The sequence below is a fragment of the Camelus dromedarius genome, chromosome 16, assembly GCF_036321535.1.
Source record: "Camelus dromedarius isolate mCamDro1 chromosome 16, mCamDro1.pat, whole genome shotgun sequence".
NCBI classification, from domain to species: Eukaryota; Metazoa; Chordata; class Mammalia; order Artiodactyla; family Camelidae; genus Camelus; species Camelus dromedarius.
In genome coordinates, this window is record NC_087451.1 from 28,357,433 (window position 1) to 28,375,891 (window position 18,459).

Consider the following 18,459-nt stretch of genomic DNA (forward strand, 5'->3'; position numbering starts at 1 on the left):
ACCCCTCGCACCCCTAGACCAGCCGGTGCCGCCCTCAGGCACAGGTGGGGAGGCGTACCCCTTCCTCCCAGGACCAGGTCTCAGACTCCGCGGGGACGAGACCACGGGCGGCGAGAGCAGCCCTGGAGGGCACCAGGGCCCCCCAGCCCGAGACCTGGCCCTCGGCTGTGTGCAGGGGGGGTGGGGACAGGTGCACGGACGACGAAGGAAGAGATCTGGAGTGCTCCCATTTCCTGAGAGCCCCAGACACAGGGCCACGAGGAATGGTGGGCATCGCTAAAGGGCTGTCCTGGCCGAGGGGTGCCCCAGGCCGGATGTCTTGGCTTACTCAGTTAAGGCCAGCATGGGCCATGAGGCCAGCTCCCGCCAGGCCCAGGCCCAGCCCCACTGCCCCGACCCCAGCAGCCGAGCATCTGCAGAGATGGAAGGGGGGATGGGGTCTCCTCCCAACCCCATCCCCATGGGATGTGGCTGGCAATCTGGCTCTAGGCCTCCCCTGGGAAGGCAAAGCCCCTGTGTTGTCATGACAACGCCCCACGCTCCACTTATCATCACCAAGTTCTCCCCCGGGGCAGGTGGGGGTCAGTGGGAGACCCTATAGGGCAGCAGTGGGTGGGGAGGGGGCAAACACTTCTCCAGGGTGGGGCACACAGTGCGGCCAGGACACCCTCCCACGCCATCCTGGGCACATCCCATTCTGTCCCCACACCCAGTCCTGGTGCACTCTTCTCCCAGCCCCCTCCCACCCTCTACCTCCACACTGCGCACACTGTGGACGGAAGTGCCTCCAGCCCAACCGTCTGGTGCCTGGTCCTTCCCCCCACTGCCCCCGCCTGTCCTCCCGGGTGCCAGCTTGCCAGCTTCCCAGTAAGTCCCCTCTCTGGTCAGATGGTCCCCACAGCCCCCCTACTCCTCTCCCACCCAGCAGGCACAGGCTGCTCCCAGGCCCCCCTCCCCTCCAAGGCCCCCAGGCCCCACTGGTCTTGGGCAGATGCCAGCTCTGTCCCAGGTTTTGCACTCCACCGCGACTGGCTTGTGATCGTCAGGAGGCCTACGTCCCCCAGATCAGGAGGCTGGGTCACACTCATGCGGCTGGTGTCTAAGACCAGGGCTCGGCATGGGCAGGAGGATGTGTTTCCTCCTGGCAGGAGGGGCTCCCCCCCACAAGAGGGCCTGTGAGACAGGTGACCTCCAAGGCCAGAGCCCAGGAGTCGGCTCAAGGTCAGCTAGGTCTCAGGGTAGGGCCTCCTTCCTAGGTCCACAGGATGAACTTTCACAAAGAAAAAGGCAGCTTGATTGGTACATGAGATCTCAGTCCCTCCCCAGCTCCTGGGGCCTGCTTCCCCTCCTCAACTAGAACTGCCCTAGGGACCCCGCAGGGTCCTGGGGACAGTCACCACGCACTGCCAGAAAGAAGCCAGTGAGGCCCAGCAGTCAGACTGGAGCTGGCAGAGAGCCCCCTCCCGGCAGAGGAGAGCACTGCACCTGACAGGGGGCCTCACACAAAGCAAGGCTGTCCTCCAAAAACCCAGGCCTCCTGCTCCTCTCAGACCTGGCAGCATGGCCGCACCCCGCCGTGCCCTCTGGGTGGAGGGCCTGCACACCCCCCGAGGTGGACGCCCACGTCTCCCTCCTTGCTGCTGCCTTTTCGCCCCTGGGGCACTGGCTTCTCACCTAGACGTAGGACTCCAAACTGGACCCCACCCCAGGGCACCAGAACACCCCCCTGGCCGGCCGGCCACCAGCCACGGGGTCACACAAAACCCTATAAACAAGGAGAGGCTGACAGCACCCCTTAGAAGGGAGGAGGGGGCAGAGAACTGCCCTGCACCTTGCTGCGGGCAGCTGCCCGGAGGTGACCTGCCCCGGCCGGTGCTGGAGCCCAGGCCGACCTTCTGCCCTCGGCTGGGCAGGGCGAGGACCTCACCGGCTCCTGACCCTGGTCCCCATGTGGCCCTGCCCAGGCAGGTGCCCTCAAGTGCCCCGTGTTCCAGGGGCCAGAGGGAGGAGCCACCCAACACCCCCTGCCCCTCCCACAGGCCCCAGCTCACCAGGCGGCAGGCTGTGTGGGCGGCAACTTTAATATGGGCTTGGCCTGTCTGCGGGGCTAGGAGGGTCCCCTTTGACTTCACCCCCTTGGGAGTGAAATCCCTGTGAGACTGTCTAATTCTGAAACGACCCATGAAGCAGGGAAGTCCTCTCCATCCTCCGCAGCCCCTACCTGGCTGCTGACCGCTCGCAGCCGGCATCTCGGGGGACCCGGCCGGACGTACTGGCTGTCCTGGAACGTCCCTTCTCGGCAGGACTGACCTCTGTGCACAGACTCGGGAGGGACGGGGTGTTTAGGGCTCCCGGAGTCGTCGATCCAGCAGGGACGCCCCTCCTGGCCCCTACCCCAAAACGCCGACAGATACACACAGAGAGCCTTCCACCCCAAATCTACATGGAAATAGCATGTCAGGAAGCCAGGCCAAGGCAGGGACCCCTGAACTGAAGCCCCCGCCAGCGGACAGGAGCAGCAGGAAGGGGGAGAGGGGAGGGCGGGAGGCGGGGTCTGATGCATCCCCCCACAGCGGACAGCGCTGGGGGACAGCGGCCAGCGGAGCTGCGCGCACCAGGACGAGTGACCGGCACCAGGCGCGATGGGCCCGCCCTGGCCCCAGGAACCACAGCCTTGGAAGCTGCGCTGGCTGCAGAGTTTGAACGTTGCCATTTAATCCAGAAACGAGAGCAGGACAGCGGCGCCCAGAAACGCCCCGTGGGCGTCCTGAGAGGGCGCCTGTGTGCGAACGGCTCCGTCAGCACCCGGCCGGCCGGCCTGGCGCCGGCCTCCTGGGAGCCCAGTCAGGGCCGGCCATGCACCCAATCTCTGGGCCCCAGTCCTTGGCAGTCCCTGCGAGTCCCATGTGAGGAGGCCGTGTTATGAGGCTGCCACAAGTTCCGCCTGCCTGGGCCCAGCCTTGACGGGGACTTTCTCTGTGGAGGAAACATAGACATGTCTGTCGCGCAACAAGACCCTGCAGGCGAAACTCCCCAGGAAGGACCAGAGGCGGCAAGGTGCCAGGTCCAGGCCTTTGTGCTCTGGGAAGGAAGGCACGGCTCTGGGGAGGCGAGTTGCACACAGACACCGGTGGGCCAGCAACAGAGCCGCACTCAAGATGGGACAGCAGCCCCTCCCCTGGGCTGGAGAGGAGGCCGAGGGGCAGCGAGGGAGCAGAGAGAGCCAAGGGGACTCACGGAGGACGAATCGGGGTGGAGAACTTCTGAGGGCGCGTGTAAGTCACGCCCGGGACAGCTGTCCCTGTGACAGTCCGAGGATGGCAGGTCCTGGCTGCACTGAGGGCGCCTGCCCGGCTAAACGGGCCCTTTCCTGGCTCTGCTTTCAGGACATGCCTCTTCAGATGGGTTTGGCTCTCACGAGGTTCCCCAGACCCCTCAGAAAGCTGGGCTCGACCTCAGGGTAAGGCCCCGCGTCCGCCTGAGCTCCCAAGCTGGTGCCAGCACATGGCCCAGCACCCGCGGGCAGTGGGACCTGACCCTCGCTGAGCAGGAAGGGCAGGACCTCGCGGCCGGGACACTCTAGGACTCACTGCTCTCCAAGGACAGAATGAGGACAGTACCTGGCTTCTTTTCGGGAAGAGGCTCCGAAGGAACCTCTGGCAGCTCGATCTGTTCCTGAAGGAAACAGGGTAAAGGCCGTTAGATGCAATCACCATGGTCCTTCTCTCGGGACGACGGCATCCTGTTTGCTTAGCTGCTCTCAGCGGGATGTCAGTGGGACACAAACCCTCCAGCACCCAACCAAGGTTGCGCCATCCCTGGCTTCCAGGATCCCTCCAACTCCCAACACCAAGGGCGCGGTGGCCACAAAAGATGGCTGCCCCCAACAGCCCGGACCCTGAGGGGCTCCCCGCCCAGAGTTCCAACTGATTTTGGGTCATGGGCTTTGAAACAGGCACCCATGCAGGTCAGGGGCCACGGGGCACCTCTGCTGTGGTCCCCTTGGGTGCTAGCACCGGGTGTGTCTGTGGTTCCCAGAGGGTACCCAGAAGCCCCTCGGGTTTTGAGAAGAACTGAATCGGTAAGTAAGTGAATCAGAAGTAAGGTGGCCTGTCACCCGAGTGACTGCATCAGTCTTGGGGTCCTGTCACCTGAGTGACCGTGTCAGTCCTGGGGTCCCGTCACTCGAGTGACCGCGTCAGTCCCGGGGTCGTGTTACCTGAGTGATTGCATCCAGCTCCTCCAGGATGGCATCTTCGTCCTCCTGCGTGAAGCTTCCTGCCAACAGCTCATCTATTTGCTGTGAAAGGAGGAGCGGAGGTGAGGCGCACGGCCCGGCTGGGGTAGGGAAAGCTAGCCCCTCACAGAGGAAGGAGACGGCCCCGGCTCAAGGCTCCTCTCCCTCGAAAGAAAGAAGGCAGCCGCCCAGTGGTGTGGGGAGGCCTGGCCCTTGAGGGTGGCGCTGGACACTCAGCAAGTTGGCCCTCGAGCTCCTGGGCTGGCAGAAGGCGGGTCCCAGTGACGCGGCAACACCTACCCGCTGGTACTCCACGGCCTCCTGGGTCTCGTCCAGTATCCGCTCCACCTCTTCTATGGACATCACCTGTCAGTTACAAGTTGGGAGTGCGTCAGCACGACACGCATCAACCCCTGCATGAAGCCACCCCGACCAACAGGGCACACGGCCTGGACCCTCTGTTTCTGCTAAATGAAGCCAAGTGGGACGTGACTCATCCTTGGTCACTTGTGTCCCAGGCAGGGCCCGTCCACAGAGGCTGTGGAGCCGTCAGACCAGTCTTTTCAGAAGCCTCAACTGACCTCCCTAGATCCTGCGGGCCCTTCTCACTGGACCTTCTGGCACCCAAATCAAGCCTAGTGCTAGTAAACAGCACAAAAAACGTTCTCCGGCCAGGCGACTTGATTTCTTTTGGGTTCAAAGTAGCACCTTTGCCTGACTGGCAGGTAGACCACACTGGACACTCAGAAAAGCAGTGTAACCTGGGTCTGCCTGGCCCCGCGTGCCACCCACTCGTCAGGAACGAGATGGGGTGGGGGCTTTGCCACGGCCTCTCTGGGCCTCACCTCTCCTTCTCCTGCCCACCTCCGTGCTGCTTCCCGAGAGGAGGCTGGGTTCACTTCCTCCAGGAAGTCCTCCAGATTAGTTCACCACAACCCTCCCCTATTCTAACCAGACTTTCCCTCTAGTCACTTTAGCATCTGTGAACCCAAATTATAGTTCGGGTCTCTATTCTCAGGCCACCATTCCTGAGTTTGTTGGTCCCACTAGACTGTCACCCTCTCCTGGTAGTGACTGGCTTTCCCATGCACCTGACAGCCTGGGTGCAGGGGTGGCCTCAGGGACAAGCCCTCTCCTTGTTCCGCCTGCTCCCCTCCTCTCTGCCCCCAGACTTGCAAGACTCACCTGGTGCATCTTATTCAGACACTCATTTCCGACCTGCAAACCCTCGAGCACCTTCATTTCAATCTGGGTGAACTCAATACTCTGGACCTGAGGGGGAGAGCCCTGTGGTCAGGGGCCGGCCTTCTGCCTCCTCACGCAGACCCCGCAACGGCACTGAGGATGAGACCACCGCCCATGAAGACCGCTGGGTCTCAGGGCAGACCATCTCTGCCCCAACCTCCCTCTTGTCCGTTCCTGCTGCCCTGAGCACCACCAGGGGCCTTGGTGGGCCTGAGAGGGCCCGGGAAGAATCTCAAAGTACCACGACTGCTTACTAGCAGCTCTGGTTAGCAACAGAGCAGAACTAGACTTGGGCCTAGAGCTGGGCCGCTCGGGACACCTCTCCCATCACCCGGGCAGACCCCCACCTGCCCCGTCCACCCCCCAACCCCACCACCCAGAAGGGGTCCAGCCCCCCAAGAGCCCCCGAGCCTGCAAGAGCCAACCTGCCCCCAGCCCCTGAAGATGGCCAGGTTCCCATCGAAGAGTCTCCCCTCCTCCTTAGACCCACTCCTTGGGCTCTGGCTGAGGGGTCCAGGGAAGGAAGGTGACACACTTCAGCCCCGTGGGGCCCACAGACGCCCCCGGCCGCAGCTGGGCCTACCATGGTCTCCAGGCTGGTGATCTGGTTTTCCGTCTTGTCCAGGAGCTGCTCCCGGTACCGCTTCTTCTTGAGCAGCAGCTTGGCCCGCCTGCAGGGGAACCCGAGCGGTGACACTGAGTGGCCTCCCGGCCCCCACCCCTGCTCCAGCCTCCCGGCCCCACCCGGCCCCACTCACTCCTTCCTGCCGTCGCGCAGGAGCTGCCGGGCGACCTCCCGCTCCCGCTCCAGCTGCTGGGTGATCCTCTTCTGGTACTGCTTTAGCCGGTCCCGCTGCTGCTTCAGTTGCTGCCGGAGAGCAGGCCTGTGTCCACACTGAGCCCGCGCAGCGCTACGCCCGCGCCAGGCTACCCAGTGCCTGGGAGAGCTGGCCTGGAGGCTGCCAGGGTCACGGAAGGGGCCCCCACCATGGCCAGGCTGCCCTGATCGCCAGCACTGGAAGCACACCCTCTGAAACAGCTCTCCGTGGGGAGAAGTCTGTCCCCCAGAGCATGTGGGGCACTGTCTGGAGTCACCCCTGCTTGTCACAGCTGGGGATGCCACTGGCCTCTGGGGGTGGGGGGCAGGGCTGCAGCTCAGTACCCTCACAGCCCAAGACACCCCCTCCCTCACCCTAGACAGCCCCTCGCCCTCAGCGCCCACACCGCACAGCCTTGCTGCCCGCCTGCCATCGGCAAGGAGCATGAGCACTGCCAGGCAGGTCAGGGAGCACTGCCGGCACCTCCAAGGCACAGAAACACAGAAGGTGCTGGTGACAGTCACCATGAGCCACCATCCCACCCAGCCACGGCTGGGGCCTGGGGCCTCCTCCCTCCTGGCTTTGCTCTTTCGTGGCTTCAGTGAGAGGTGCCCGGAGACCCGGTGCCAGCCTCTGTGCCAGTCCCCAGCTCTGGCCGCCTTTCCTCTGCGGGTGCGGCCAGGCTGCCCACTTTGTAAAACAAGGGGTCTTGGCAGAAGGTCACAGGACAGCACGCTGGAGCTCGAAGCTTCTCAACTCAGCTTTTCACCCTCAGAAATTATCAGGCAATGTTTTGTTCTACTGTGACCCCACCAACGTGATCCTTGGCAAGAGGAACGCCTCCTTGAAAAGAAACCCAAAGGTGAATCCCTAGAGAGGGAAGAGAGTAGCCTGGGGGCCTCCTGCTCAGCCAGAGGGGTCAGCCCAGCAGCAGAGGGAGGAGGCAGGGCACAGCTTGCTGTCCTGTGCGCCCGACCACACTCAGCACCCAAAGCTGCGATCTTCTCCAGCGACAAACATGCCTGTTGTCTCTTCTTAGACTGGAGAACTTCAGTTAAAAAGTTTCATAACTTATGGTTTCAGAAGCCACAGTTAAAACAACAACAAAAAACCAACCAACCGAAAAATAAAGAAACGTCACCTGTTACTTGGATTCGTTTCCTCTTAGTGCAAAAATCACATTTTTTTTGTTGCAAAAATATAGGGGAAAAAAAAAGAGCAAAGATAAACGCTGCTCACGTTTTGGGCTATCTCCTCCTCGACACATTTTCTCATTTTGAAAATGAATTATTCTTGACAGCCCATTTCACTTAACCTAGCCGGCGATTCTTTCTACAGAAACTAGCTTTTGCCCCAGCACTCCCTGGAAGGGACACCTGAATCCACAGGCAGGTACATCACCATCCAAAACTTGGAGGGTCTGGTGTGGTCTCAGAGACCGGCGTCTGGAGGGCGGCCCGCCAGCCTGGGGACCCTGGCGAGACCTCAGTGCCTCAGGGCCCGCACAGGCCACAGGTCGGAGCAAGGGCCAAGGCAGATCCCGAGCCCACTTGGAGTCCCAGTCACACGGAACACGACTGTTCCACAACCAGGGCCCGGTCTCCTTAAAGCCCCCGCTCTGGGCGCAGCGACAAGGCCACACTGCCCGGCCATCCCCTCCCCACGGCCTCCCGCCCAGGCGCAGGCCCTGGCTTTGCCCTAAACGGGCCACGGCAAAGCAGGGCAGTACCGGGCCGGGGCCGGGGCGCGGGGCTGGAGCTCAGGAACCGCACCTGCGGGCGCGGACTCGTCCACGGACAAGGGATGACCGCGGAACAGGGCGAGGCCGCACCGCCTCCCGAGACCCGAGGGGCGGCTCGGCCGCCGCACCGGGGCCGCCTGCAGCCCGCAGCCCGCAGCCCGCAGCCCGCAGCGCCCGCGCTCGCTCAGACTCGGTGGAACGGGGCCCGGGCACGCGCCGCACGGGAGGCCCACCGCCCACCGCGCCGGACGGGCCCCGGGAGCAGGGAAGCCCGCCCGGCCTCGGGCCCCCGCTCGCGGGGCCGGCAGCTCACCAGGATGGCCTTGTCCTGCTCCGTGACCCGGCTCTGCTTCTTGCGGCCAAACAGGTTGCCCATGGCGGCCCGCCCGGCCCGCGCCCCGCCACCGGCCCGGCCGCCCCGCCCCGCCTCGCCTGGCCCCGCGCGGCCGCCGTAGCCGGTCCCGACCCCCCCCCCCCGCTACGGCGGCCGCGCGGGTCCAAGCGCCGCAGAACGCGCACCGCCGCGGACTCGCCTGGGGAAGCCTCCCCGGACCGTGCATTCCACCTGCGTCTCACTACTCGCTGAAGGCTCAAATGACGGTTAGCATTTTTTAGCAATAAAGTATTTTTAATTAAGGTATGTGCTTTTTAAAGACAATGCAATCGCACATTTAATACGCTGCAGTATAGAGTAAACATAACTTTTATATGCACTGGGAAACCAACAAATTTGTGTGGCTCTATTTATTTTCATATTCGCTTTATTGCAAAAATGGAACCCATAATATCTCTGAGGTCTGCCTGTAGTAACATCAGAGGTCTTTTCTCACAGATCACTGTAACAAACGTAATAATAACGAAAAAGTTTGAAATATTGGAAGAGTTACCAAAAACGTGACACAGAGAGACAGGGAGTTCACGATAATGCACAGTCGTTCTCCGAGACCACCTGACCCTGCAGGGACCACAAAGGTGAGGTGGATGGGGATGCGACAGGTAAGGCCACACCTGCGCCTTTGAGATCCTTCGTGGCGGCACTAACCCCTGTAATCCCCCAGGACTGCAGTGTTGCTTGGAGTGTGCAGTCTTGGCAGGGAGGGGACATGGCTTCCACTGAACCCTTCCCACCACAGGTGTCCCTATGAGAGGCAGTACGTGGATTCTGTATGTCTGGTCCAATCTGATGTCCAAGAACTGGGGAAAGGGCTGCAGGGTGGGTCTGTGAGCTGACTGGCCCCACAGTGACCCCTGCACATACCCCCCGCCCACCATGAAACCCCCAGACTGGTGGCCCACTGTGGTGTCAGGGCATCCCCAGGACTTAGCATCCATTTAAAGCCAGTGTCTTTATGTGCCAGATGGGCTGGGGTATTTCCTTTCCCCAGCGCAGCGTTACTTTGGTCAGCAGGTGCGGGGTCCTTTGGGGACGTGGGGATCACTGTGTGGTATCGCTTACAGTGATGCTCCCTGGTTCTCCCTCAATCACGGGGCCCAGGGAGTGGGAAAGACTGGGGGTCTGCAAGAAGCAGCCCAGGGGTGGTGGGGAGACTCATTAAGGAGCCCACCCCCTGCCAGCTGCATCCCCAGAGGAGAAAAGTGCAGCAGTAGAAAGGGGAGCCCCCTCCTCTGCGGACCAGGCAGCATCACCCCAGCACTGCACTGACGCCGTGTCAAGCTCGCTGGCAAAGGAGGAACGTCCCCAGTTCTGGCTCCATCACCACGAGCCAGCCAAGGCAGTGGAGTCCCACAGAGGCCCTCACCAATGGCAAGACTAGTGCTCTGTGACTGCTGAGACCAGGTCACAAAAGGCTGCTGTCCTCTGGGACTTGCCACCAAGTGAGAGGAGCCAGCCACCCCTGGAGAGGCCTGCGTGGGGAGGGTCAGCACCACTGCCCGCTGGGTGGGTGCACAGTCTTGTTAGGGGAGTTCCAGTCCCCCGTCGGATGGGCCACACAGAGCAGGGATGAGCTTCCCTGTCGACTCCGCCTGCGTGCAGATCCACGAATCAGATAAATGGTGGGTGTCTTTTTAAGCCATTAAGTTTCAGGGTGAGGGGTTTGTTATGCAGCAGTAGTAACTGGAACAAAGGTAGGCACCTTGGGGAGGGTCTGCAGGGAATACTTCTCAGAATCCTTCACGGGGAACCCATCTTCCCCTCCGTTTAACCCTGGAACTGGGCGAGAGGTCACCCTCCCTCCACTGAGGTGCTTCACATTGGATCTCTATTTGCCAGACGTGGGCTGTTTCTTCATGGTCAATTTCAGCTTTCCGAGACTGTCTGTTGTTTGCGGTTGGCCAGGGCCAAGGGTACCCCCAGCACTGTCCATCATAACGACCGCTCAGAGTTTGCTGCACTTTCCTGGAACCTGCCCACCTTATCTCTGGGCCGAGCCCTCCCGGTTCCCAGGAGAAATCAGAGGCCCTGTCTGGACGGCAGCACCTCTACCCTCATTCCAGGCCTGCAGACCTTGGAGAGCTGTTCAAGGAGCCGAGGTCCTCACTCAGGGCTTTCTCCAGGTCTCTGTGCAGGGTGTGTGCTCGGGGACTCAACAAGGGGCAGGTTGCACCTGATACATTCATGTCTGGTCCTTATCTGCCCCAGCCCTTCAAGTTTCCTCTGTATTAGACCAGGGAATTGCTGGCATCTCAGCTGGGCCATGTTAAGTCCAAGTCCAAGTTCCCGGGTACAAAGGATCTTCTTATAGATGAAAGCAAACAGTAGGGCCCGGAGTCACAAGTGCCGGGGCCCTGTCCAGCTCGCCCAATGTCGGCCGCATCGCGCACCTGTGTGGTGAGGGTCAGCGATATCCTGGAGTCTTTGGGGTGTGATGGAGTTCTCACCTCCCTGGAGTCAGCTAGGATCTCACTGCAGCTATGGGTCTGGAGACCAGGGGTCACAGGGTGAGGTCTTGAAGAGAAGCCGTGTCCCCTTAGCAGGCAACTGCTTTTGGTGGGGGCTTCACATGGTGGGGGGCCGCCTCAGACAGGGAGCAGGGTGGCTTCCACCAGAAGGCAAGGCTTAACAGGATTATGCAGGAGGCGTAGGGTTCAAGGTCAGTCCCCTGGGCCTTCTCCATCTGACTCTTTCACACTCAGTGCTCTGACCTGGTGAGGCTGAGAATTCAATTTACACTGTAATCTTACAACCCGCAGGATAAGACGTGGGCAATGATTTCCAGCCACCATGTTCCCTCTGCAAGTAATCAGATTTCCTTTTACGGGGGTCCCGCCTACCGCCTGCTCTCCTAACTCTCCCTTGAACTCAGAATCTTAAGCCACTTGCTTGTCATTTTAAGAAATGAAATCTTCTTAGAGCAGTCAGGAAGCCCCAGCCTGCCCCATGGTCCTGACTTCCTCCGGAATGTTGCCTTGCAGCTGCTTGGGCTCCCAGGATCCGGCTGTCATGGAATCCAGGCAATCATGGAAAAGCGTGTGGTTGCACCCCTCAGCCACTCAGATCCTGTTTTTCAGATTGTGTTAGTCTGCTCTGACTGTCGTGACGGGTTCCCCCAGGCTGGGGCACTTAGACAATAGAAACTTAGTGTCTCATGGTCTGAAGGCTGGAAGCCTGAAATCCTGGTGTTGGCAGGGCTGGCTCTCCAGAGCCTGTGAGGAAGAACCTGCCTCTCTCCCAGCTTCTGGTGGTTTGCCCGCAAGCCCTAGCACGTGGAAGTGTAACTGAGCAGGACCCTGTGGGGCCTTTCCTAGACAGACCCCCCTGCCATGTCCTCTGCCCACCTCTTGTCTGTAGGAAAACTAGTCTCCTAGGCTTCCCGAGTTCCAAAGAGTACATTTCATCAGAGAAGTGAGAAAAGGCAGAGAGAAAGGAAAGCAGTCAAGCAAGACAAAATGATAACAGTTTAGCCACTAAACAAATTCGAGGGCATTTAGTTCCTTCTCAAGGCCTATAGATAATATTCTGAGCCATGTCCTTTGAGCTGTTTTGCAGACACTGAAACCCAAAGGGGTGGGGAGGAGTTAACTCTGTGCTGCCCACAAGCTCAGAGACCCCAGACGGGCTGGAACCAGGAGGCTGATGATGTTGACCCCTGATGACCTCACCACCGACCAATCAGAAGCATGTCCACGATCTAATCACACAGCCCACACCCCCTCCCTTACCCTGTCTTTAAAATCCTTTCCCTGAAAGCCTTGAGGGAGCTGGGGCCTTTTGAGCACCAGCTGCCTGGACTCCTTGCAGGACGCCCTGCAATGAACGCTGCACTTCCCTTCACCACCACCTGGGGGCAGTACATTGGCTTCAGTGCGCAACAGCAAGTGGACCCAAGTTTTATTTGGTAATGGAAGCATCATGCGGCCTCTGCCTCCGTCGAGGCCTCCCTGTGTGGGTGTCTGTGTCCAAATTTCCCCTTTTCATAAGGACAACAGTCATGTTGGATCAGAGCCCACACTAGTGACCTCTGTAAAGACCCTCCCCGCAAGCGAGGGCACATTCTGAGGAACTGAGGGGTCAGGACTCCAGCATCCGGGCATTTCAAGCAGGAAAGTGTTGATTACAGAGATTCAGCACTTCAAACCCTCGGACAGGTTCCAGGAATGAAGGTCATGGTCCTGTCACTGGGTCTTGGGGGAGCGCGAGCTTTCAGAGACTCGGGTTGCAGGAGACGCTTGGCGACGGTGACCCCCACCTCCACCTGCGCACTCGCGAGGGCCCCAGTCGGCCGCCTCCTCCACTGTCCACACCTTGGAACACTTCCTACCAGAGGAAATTAACCTAGCGTCTGATGGGAGTTAGCCCTGGAGTCCCAGGGAGGGCGACGACGGGTGGCCCTTACCTGACGTGCAGATGGGGGCACGCAGACGGCGTGCAAGGGCGGCCGCTGGTGTGCGCACAGGAGGCGCCCGAGGAGCACGTGGCGGGAACTGAATCTCCACCAACGCCTAGCCACGGTGGTGACCAGCATGGAAAGCCATCCGGGACCCCCCGCCCCTCACTGCTGCTGTCCACCTCCTCCGTCCACCGCTCGGCCCTGGCCTCCGCAGGGCGCCCACCTTCCCAGGCCTCCAGGACCTCACGCCCAGACGAGGGCGCTGATTGGCTTCCACCCGGGCCAATCAGCTGTGGCCGTGAGGGTTAAGGAAGGCTGATTGGCTGAGCCTGGGCATCGTGCCCGCACCTGAGCCAATCCTCAGAGGGGGGGCGGGCGCTCGCGGGCGGAGTGGCGGGAATTTCCTCCAAAACTGGCACTTTCTGAGGCCACAAGCCACCGGGGTCCTGGGACCCGCCGCTGGTGAGCACGTGGGCTGTGCCGATGTCTGGTCGGGGTTCGGGGTGGGGGGCCGGCCATGGATACATGTGCGGCGTGTTAAGAGCTGTCAGGGCCCTGGTCAGGGGTCCTGTGAGTCAGGGGTCCTGGGGGTCCTACCAAGGGGGTGGTGACAGAGGGGCAGAGAAGGTGGGGTGAGCCAAGGAACATTCTGGAAGAAGTCAAGGGACTCCAGGTCAAGTTCCAGGCGTTGGGTGTGAGCCTAGGAAATGGTGCTTTAGACACTGAGGACCCGCTGTGTGGATGCTACCTGGGCACCGCGGCTGGGGCAGCCCCGGGTGCGGGCCGGTGGGAACCCCCAGGGCGGGCATCCGGGCTGGGGGACGTCGTGGCGAGGGGGGGCGCTCAGAGAGGCCGGTGAGGGAGGGGCTGTGGAGCGTCGGGGGTACGGAGGCCCTGGGGGGTAAGGCCCTGCCGCCTGGTGACTCAGGTGAGTGGAGACGCTGGGTCAAAAGGCGAAACACATCTTTAGGAGGCTTGAGAGCAGAAGAGATACGAGGCCACGGGGAGGGGCGCAGGGCCGCAGGGGTGACCACCTTCCTGGACGCTTAGCCGAGCTACGGTCGCGCAACCGCGAGCCCCGCGGCGGTCACGAGGTGGCGCTGCAGGACAGCCTGGCAGCCGCGCAACAGTGTCAGGGCCTGGGATGTGAGCCGGCTCGGCGCGGGGGCGGTACTGGTTCCGGCACCCCAGCACCCCCTCACCTAGCACCCCACATCCAGCACCGGCCCCAGCACACTGGCCACCTGGTACCCCAACATCCCAGCACCCTGCACCAACAGGCAGTGACCCCCTAGGAGGCAGTGGGTCCAAGAAGACCCGGTGGAGCGGAGGAGGACCTGCAGGGGTCTGCCCTGGCTGGGAGAAGTCATCCCTCTGCCCAGCCCTTCACTCACGCCCTCATCCACCCATCTACCACCACCTGCTTCTTGAGCACCTGCCTGCCTGCTCTGGGTGCTGGGGTCACTGCTGCCTTGGGGCCTGCACGCGGCAGAGATCACAAGGTAATGCAGTGTCGTGATGCAGGTGGTGGGACATTGGATCAGGGAGGGCTTCCTTGAGGAAGAGGCATCCGATCTCAGGAGCTCTCCAGGCAGGGACAGTGAACGGACTGCGTGGGGTGGGAGGAGGGGACAGGTGGGCATGTGGGGCAGGCACAGGGCCGTTCTTCTGATCCCAGAGGCTGCTGGCCCCAACCTGGGAGGGTGGTCTAACCTGGATTTAAAGGTGGCTCCAGCTGCTCCCAGTTGAGAGGAGGCGTCATGGTGGCAGGTGAGGGGTCGTCCTGGTGGGAGCAGTGGGGGCAGGACCAGCTGACTGGAGGCAGGGCCGTGAGGGGAGGGGCGTCAGGGTGGGTAGTCCACGTGGGGTCTGCCTTGTGTTGGTTGAACTTGCTGGTGGCCGTCACCTTCCCTGTGGAGCTGGGGTCACTGGCTCCCCAGGCCACAGAGGTGGGTGTCCTGTGCGTGGCTGGGCTCCCCCTGCTGGCAGAGCACAGTGGGCACTGGTGACAAGCTGGGGGTGGGCCCCCCACCCCTCCCTCTGCACCCCTAATCCCTCCCCACAGCTGGGGAGCCTCTCTGGGAGCCCCCAGTCTTGTTTCCTGCAGGAGAGGCTCCACCAGTGGGCTCTGCTGGCCCAGAACCTGTGCCCCCAGTTTCAGCACCACACTTGGGGTGGGGGCTCATCCCCTCAGCTTCTCGCTGCAGCCTCTCCTCCAGCACGTGTGGCAGCACCTGGGTCAGGGGCTGGCCGCCTCACCTGGGTTCCCAATGCTCAGCCGCTTGTCCAGCTGCACACTTCCAGGGCCCTGCGGGCCTGGGGCTGAGACTTCCTGTGCCGCACACCTCTCCCTCCATGGCTGCATGTCAGCCACCAGGGCTGGGGGGCTCAGGATGTGCCTGCTGCCTGGGGAGGGGGATGGGGACATGAAGCCACCCCCACCAACAGGGAAAGGCCAGACCCCATCAGTGCAGGCAAAGGAGACCTTCACCCCAAGACACAGGTCCAGGGGCTGCAGTCAGCCTCCTAGGGAGCTTTCCAGCTGGGGGTGCCGGGGAGCGATGGGCGGAATTCCACAAGGATCGCTGAAGCCAGTTAGCTCAGGGGCTGCCAGCAGAGCCTAATTTCAACTCTCCTGCAGCCCATCCTTACCCTGGAGGCCGGGCCCCCTGCCAGGACCACCGGGCTCATAGGGGCCTCTGCCCTCCCCTCCGGGACTGGGCCTCCCATCCTGTCCCCGCTTGCTCTGGTCCCTCTATCAGGGGCGGGGAGCCACCTCCTCTGCTTGCCCCGCTCCCCAGCACCGCTGTCCTCTCTGGCTGTGGTCTGCCTCGCACATGGCAGGGGCTGCTCAGACTTGCCCCACCCCGAGGCAGTGCTGGGGTGGGGGCAGGGCTCGGACTTCAGCCTGAGGGTAGGGGACACAACTGGGCCCGTCCCAGCAGCCATCCTCCCTCTGGCCCCCGCTCCCCCTCTCCTGTCCTGGTGCTGCCCCGTCTTCGCATGAGGCACCAGCTATTCTTCAGGCCGCGTGGGCCCTCAGCCAGCTTGCGACTGAAGGGCTCTGAGAGGCCGTCCCCTCCACCCCTTCCCCCCATCCCATAGGGGCGCCTGCTGGGGCCCTGGCCTTTGCCTGTGTCACCCCACACACCAGCAGTCCCACGCTGAGACCGGCCCTGCCGCCGCCCCTCACTGCACGCGGGGCTCCCCTGGGTGAGCTCCTCTTTGCCCCTCCCTCCCACCGAAGCGCAGAGCCAGCGCCGAGGGGAAGACAAGAGTCTCAGGGGACCCCGGGCTGAAGCTGCTGACCCGGGAGGGGCCTTCCTGGTTCCAGGCGACACGCAGAGCAGAGCCTGGCGGAGGGCGGCCCACCTCCCCCGGCCGCGAGGTGCAGCTACGCGGTCCTTTACGGACCCCTTACGGCAGCCCCGCGGCGCCGGCAAGCGGAGGGTGTGGGGCTGGGCCCGGGAGAGCGAGGGGGCCTGGCCTGGCCCCGGCGTTTCTCCTGTGGCCAGCTCCCGCCTCCGTTCATCTCTCATGTTTGTGACCACTTGGTTTGTACTCGAGTCCCAGTGACAGAGTAAATGATGCTAATAGGAAAAATATGACTCTCTCTGCTGAAGCACGCCAGGCGCAGCCGAGGAAACGCTCGGGATCCTTCCTGTTTAAAACAAACCGTAATTTAATTCAGGAGTTCCAGCTGCTCAGGCTCTGGGTTTCCATGGCGACGGCTCCCCTCCCCACCTTGGAGCGGGCGCTGTGCGGGGAACCCACCTCCCTGCAGCCACCCTCACGCACTGGGGCCTGGGGGCCTTCCCAGGGACGTGGGGGCCACTGCCCCCTGTACAGATAGCTCTGGGGGGCCGGGCCATGACCCAAGCCCCTCCCAACTCCACACCCAACACTGGGAGCAGGCACAGACATCTTCCTTCCACCCAGCATCCACTCACCTCCTCTTGGCCAAGGATCCCCTGGCACTTAGAGGCTCTGCTTGGTGGGGGGGCTTGTAGACAGAGGGAGTGGTCAGCAGAATAAAGTCTCCCAGGGCCCCCATCCTAATCCTGGAGGCTGTGACCGTGTCAGGTCACGTGGCAAAGGGGATTAAGGTTGCAGATGGAATTAAGGTTGCCAATCGGCCGACTCTGAGGTGCGGAGGTTGTCCTGGACTGTCCGTGGGCTGGTGTCATCACAGGGTCCTTGAACGTGGGAGTGGGCAGAGTCAGTGTCAGAGTGGTGCCCTGTGAGAAAGGCTGCACCCTCTAAAACAGACAAACAGCAGGCTCATACCGTACAGCACAGGGAACTGTATTCAGTATCTTGTAGTAACTTGTGGTGAAAAAGAATATGAAAACAAACGTATGTTTGTTCACGGGTAACTGAAGCACTGTGCTGTGCACCAGAAACTGACAACACCGTAAACTGACTGTGCTTCAATAAAAAAATGTATGTTTACAATAAAAGAAAGACTCCACCCACTTTGCTGGCTTTGGAGGAGGAGGAAGGGGCCACGAACCAAAGGGTGCAGGTGGATTCTAGAAGCTGGAAAAGGCGGGAAGACGGATTCTCCCCTGGAGGCTCCAGAGGACCCTTGCTGACACCTTGGATTCATCCCCATGAGGCATGCATATGATTTAATTTAAACTCTAGGCAACCAAACTGCCCCTTCGTGGCCTCTCAAGCACGCTGTACATCTCCAGGACTGGGAGGAGAACTCCAACACATCTGTGGTGATTTGCTGCAGTGGCCACAGGGACTAACCCGGGGGGGTCACTGATCTGGGACCAGGGGCCGGTAGTCAGCCTCCTTCCGGCGTCCTGGTCCCTCTCTCCCACGCGTGCCCCACCCCCGAGCCCCTGGTCACAGCCCACCCACCCAGCCTCCCCTGGGCACTGCCCTCATCCTCAGCCGGGATGACACTGTCCACCTGTCGGGGCCGGTGCCCACGCCCACCACCCTGCCCTCCACACCCCCTTGGCCGAGCAAAGGTCTTTCGTGGGACCTTGGGGTAAAGATGTCTGCTGGGCCCCATTTCCTATCACGGGGATGACAGGAGCTGGTACCCAAGCTGTCTCTGGGGAGCCACATGCAGGGCTTGCTGACCACGTGGGCAGGAATGTCCCCACTCAAGATCGGGATGTGTCCAGGGATGGCAGCCACGGAATCTGATCTAGAATCGAGGGCCGTTTCAGGAGGTGGGGGACATGCCTGCAGGAGACGAGGCTCCAGCCCCACAGGGAGAGTGATCCGGCCACCCCAGGGCCCAGGAGTCACCGGCCAGCAGCCCAGGACCTTTCCAGGCGGGGGCCAGAGGGGACGCTGGCTTTGAGGACAGTCACGGGAAGGGGGTGGCCTGGGACTCGGGAAGGTGGGTTCCCGGAGTGGAGTGGAGAGGATGCAGCCGCCCAACCACTGACTGCAAGGTGGGAAACTTGTGCTGCAAAGACAAACAAGAAGTGGCCGCGGGAGCCCCCCTGGGGGTCTGGCTTGCAGACAGAGTGGGCGGCCCTTCCACTGTACAGGCATGGCCCCCAGTTAGGCCTTTTCTTGGACAAACTGTCCAGGCCACAGGGCTGGGTGGTGCCCAAGGGGAGGGCCCTGGCAGGCAGGGGGGCCTGGGCCCTGGGACAC

At 61.8% G+C, this 18,459-nt stretch overlaps 1 protein-coding gene and 1 long non-coding RNA gene across 2 annotated transcripts; both read right to left on the minus strand.

Annotated features, from left to right (window-relative positions):
• Nucleotides 1-2,687: 2,687 nt before the first annotated feature.
• Nucleotides 2,688-8,478, minus strand: CHMP6 (charged multivesicular body protein 6). The gene is made up of 8 exons (XM_064495401.1): nucleotides 8,355-8,478; nucleotides 6,241-6,350; nucleotides 6,066-6,153; nucleotides 5,423-5,509; nucleotides 4,538-4,603; nucleotides 4,220-4,300; nucleotides 3,621-3,675; nucleotides 2,688-2,976 (listed from the first exon to the last, which is right to left on the minus strand). Exons 1-8 carry the CDS (start codon nucleotides 8,415-8,417, stop codon nucleotides 2,921-2,923), a joined length of 606 nt encoding a protein of 201 aa, XP_064351471.1. The 5' UTR covers nucleotides 8,418-8,478; the 3' UTR covers nucleotides 2,688-2,920.
• Nucleotides 8,479-14,939: 6,461 nt separating this feature from the next.
• Nucleotides 14,940-17,680, minus strand: LOC135323143 (uncharacterized). Its single transcript, XR_010384389.1, has 3 exons — nucleotides 16,782-17,680; nucleotides 16,141-16,492; nucleotides 14,940-15,237 (listed from the first exon to the last, which is right to left on the minus strand). It is a non-coding gene; the product is annotated as an uncharacterized LOC135323143 (long non-coding RNA).
• Nucleotides 17,681-18,459: the final 779 nt, after the last annotated feature.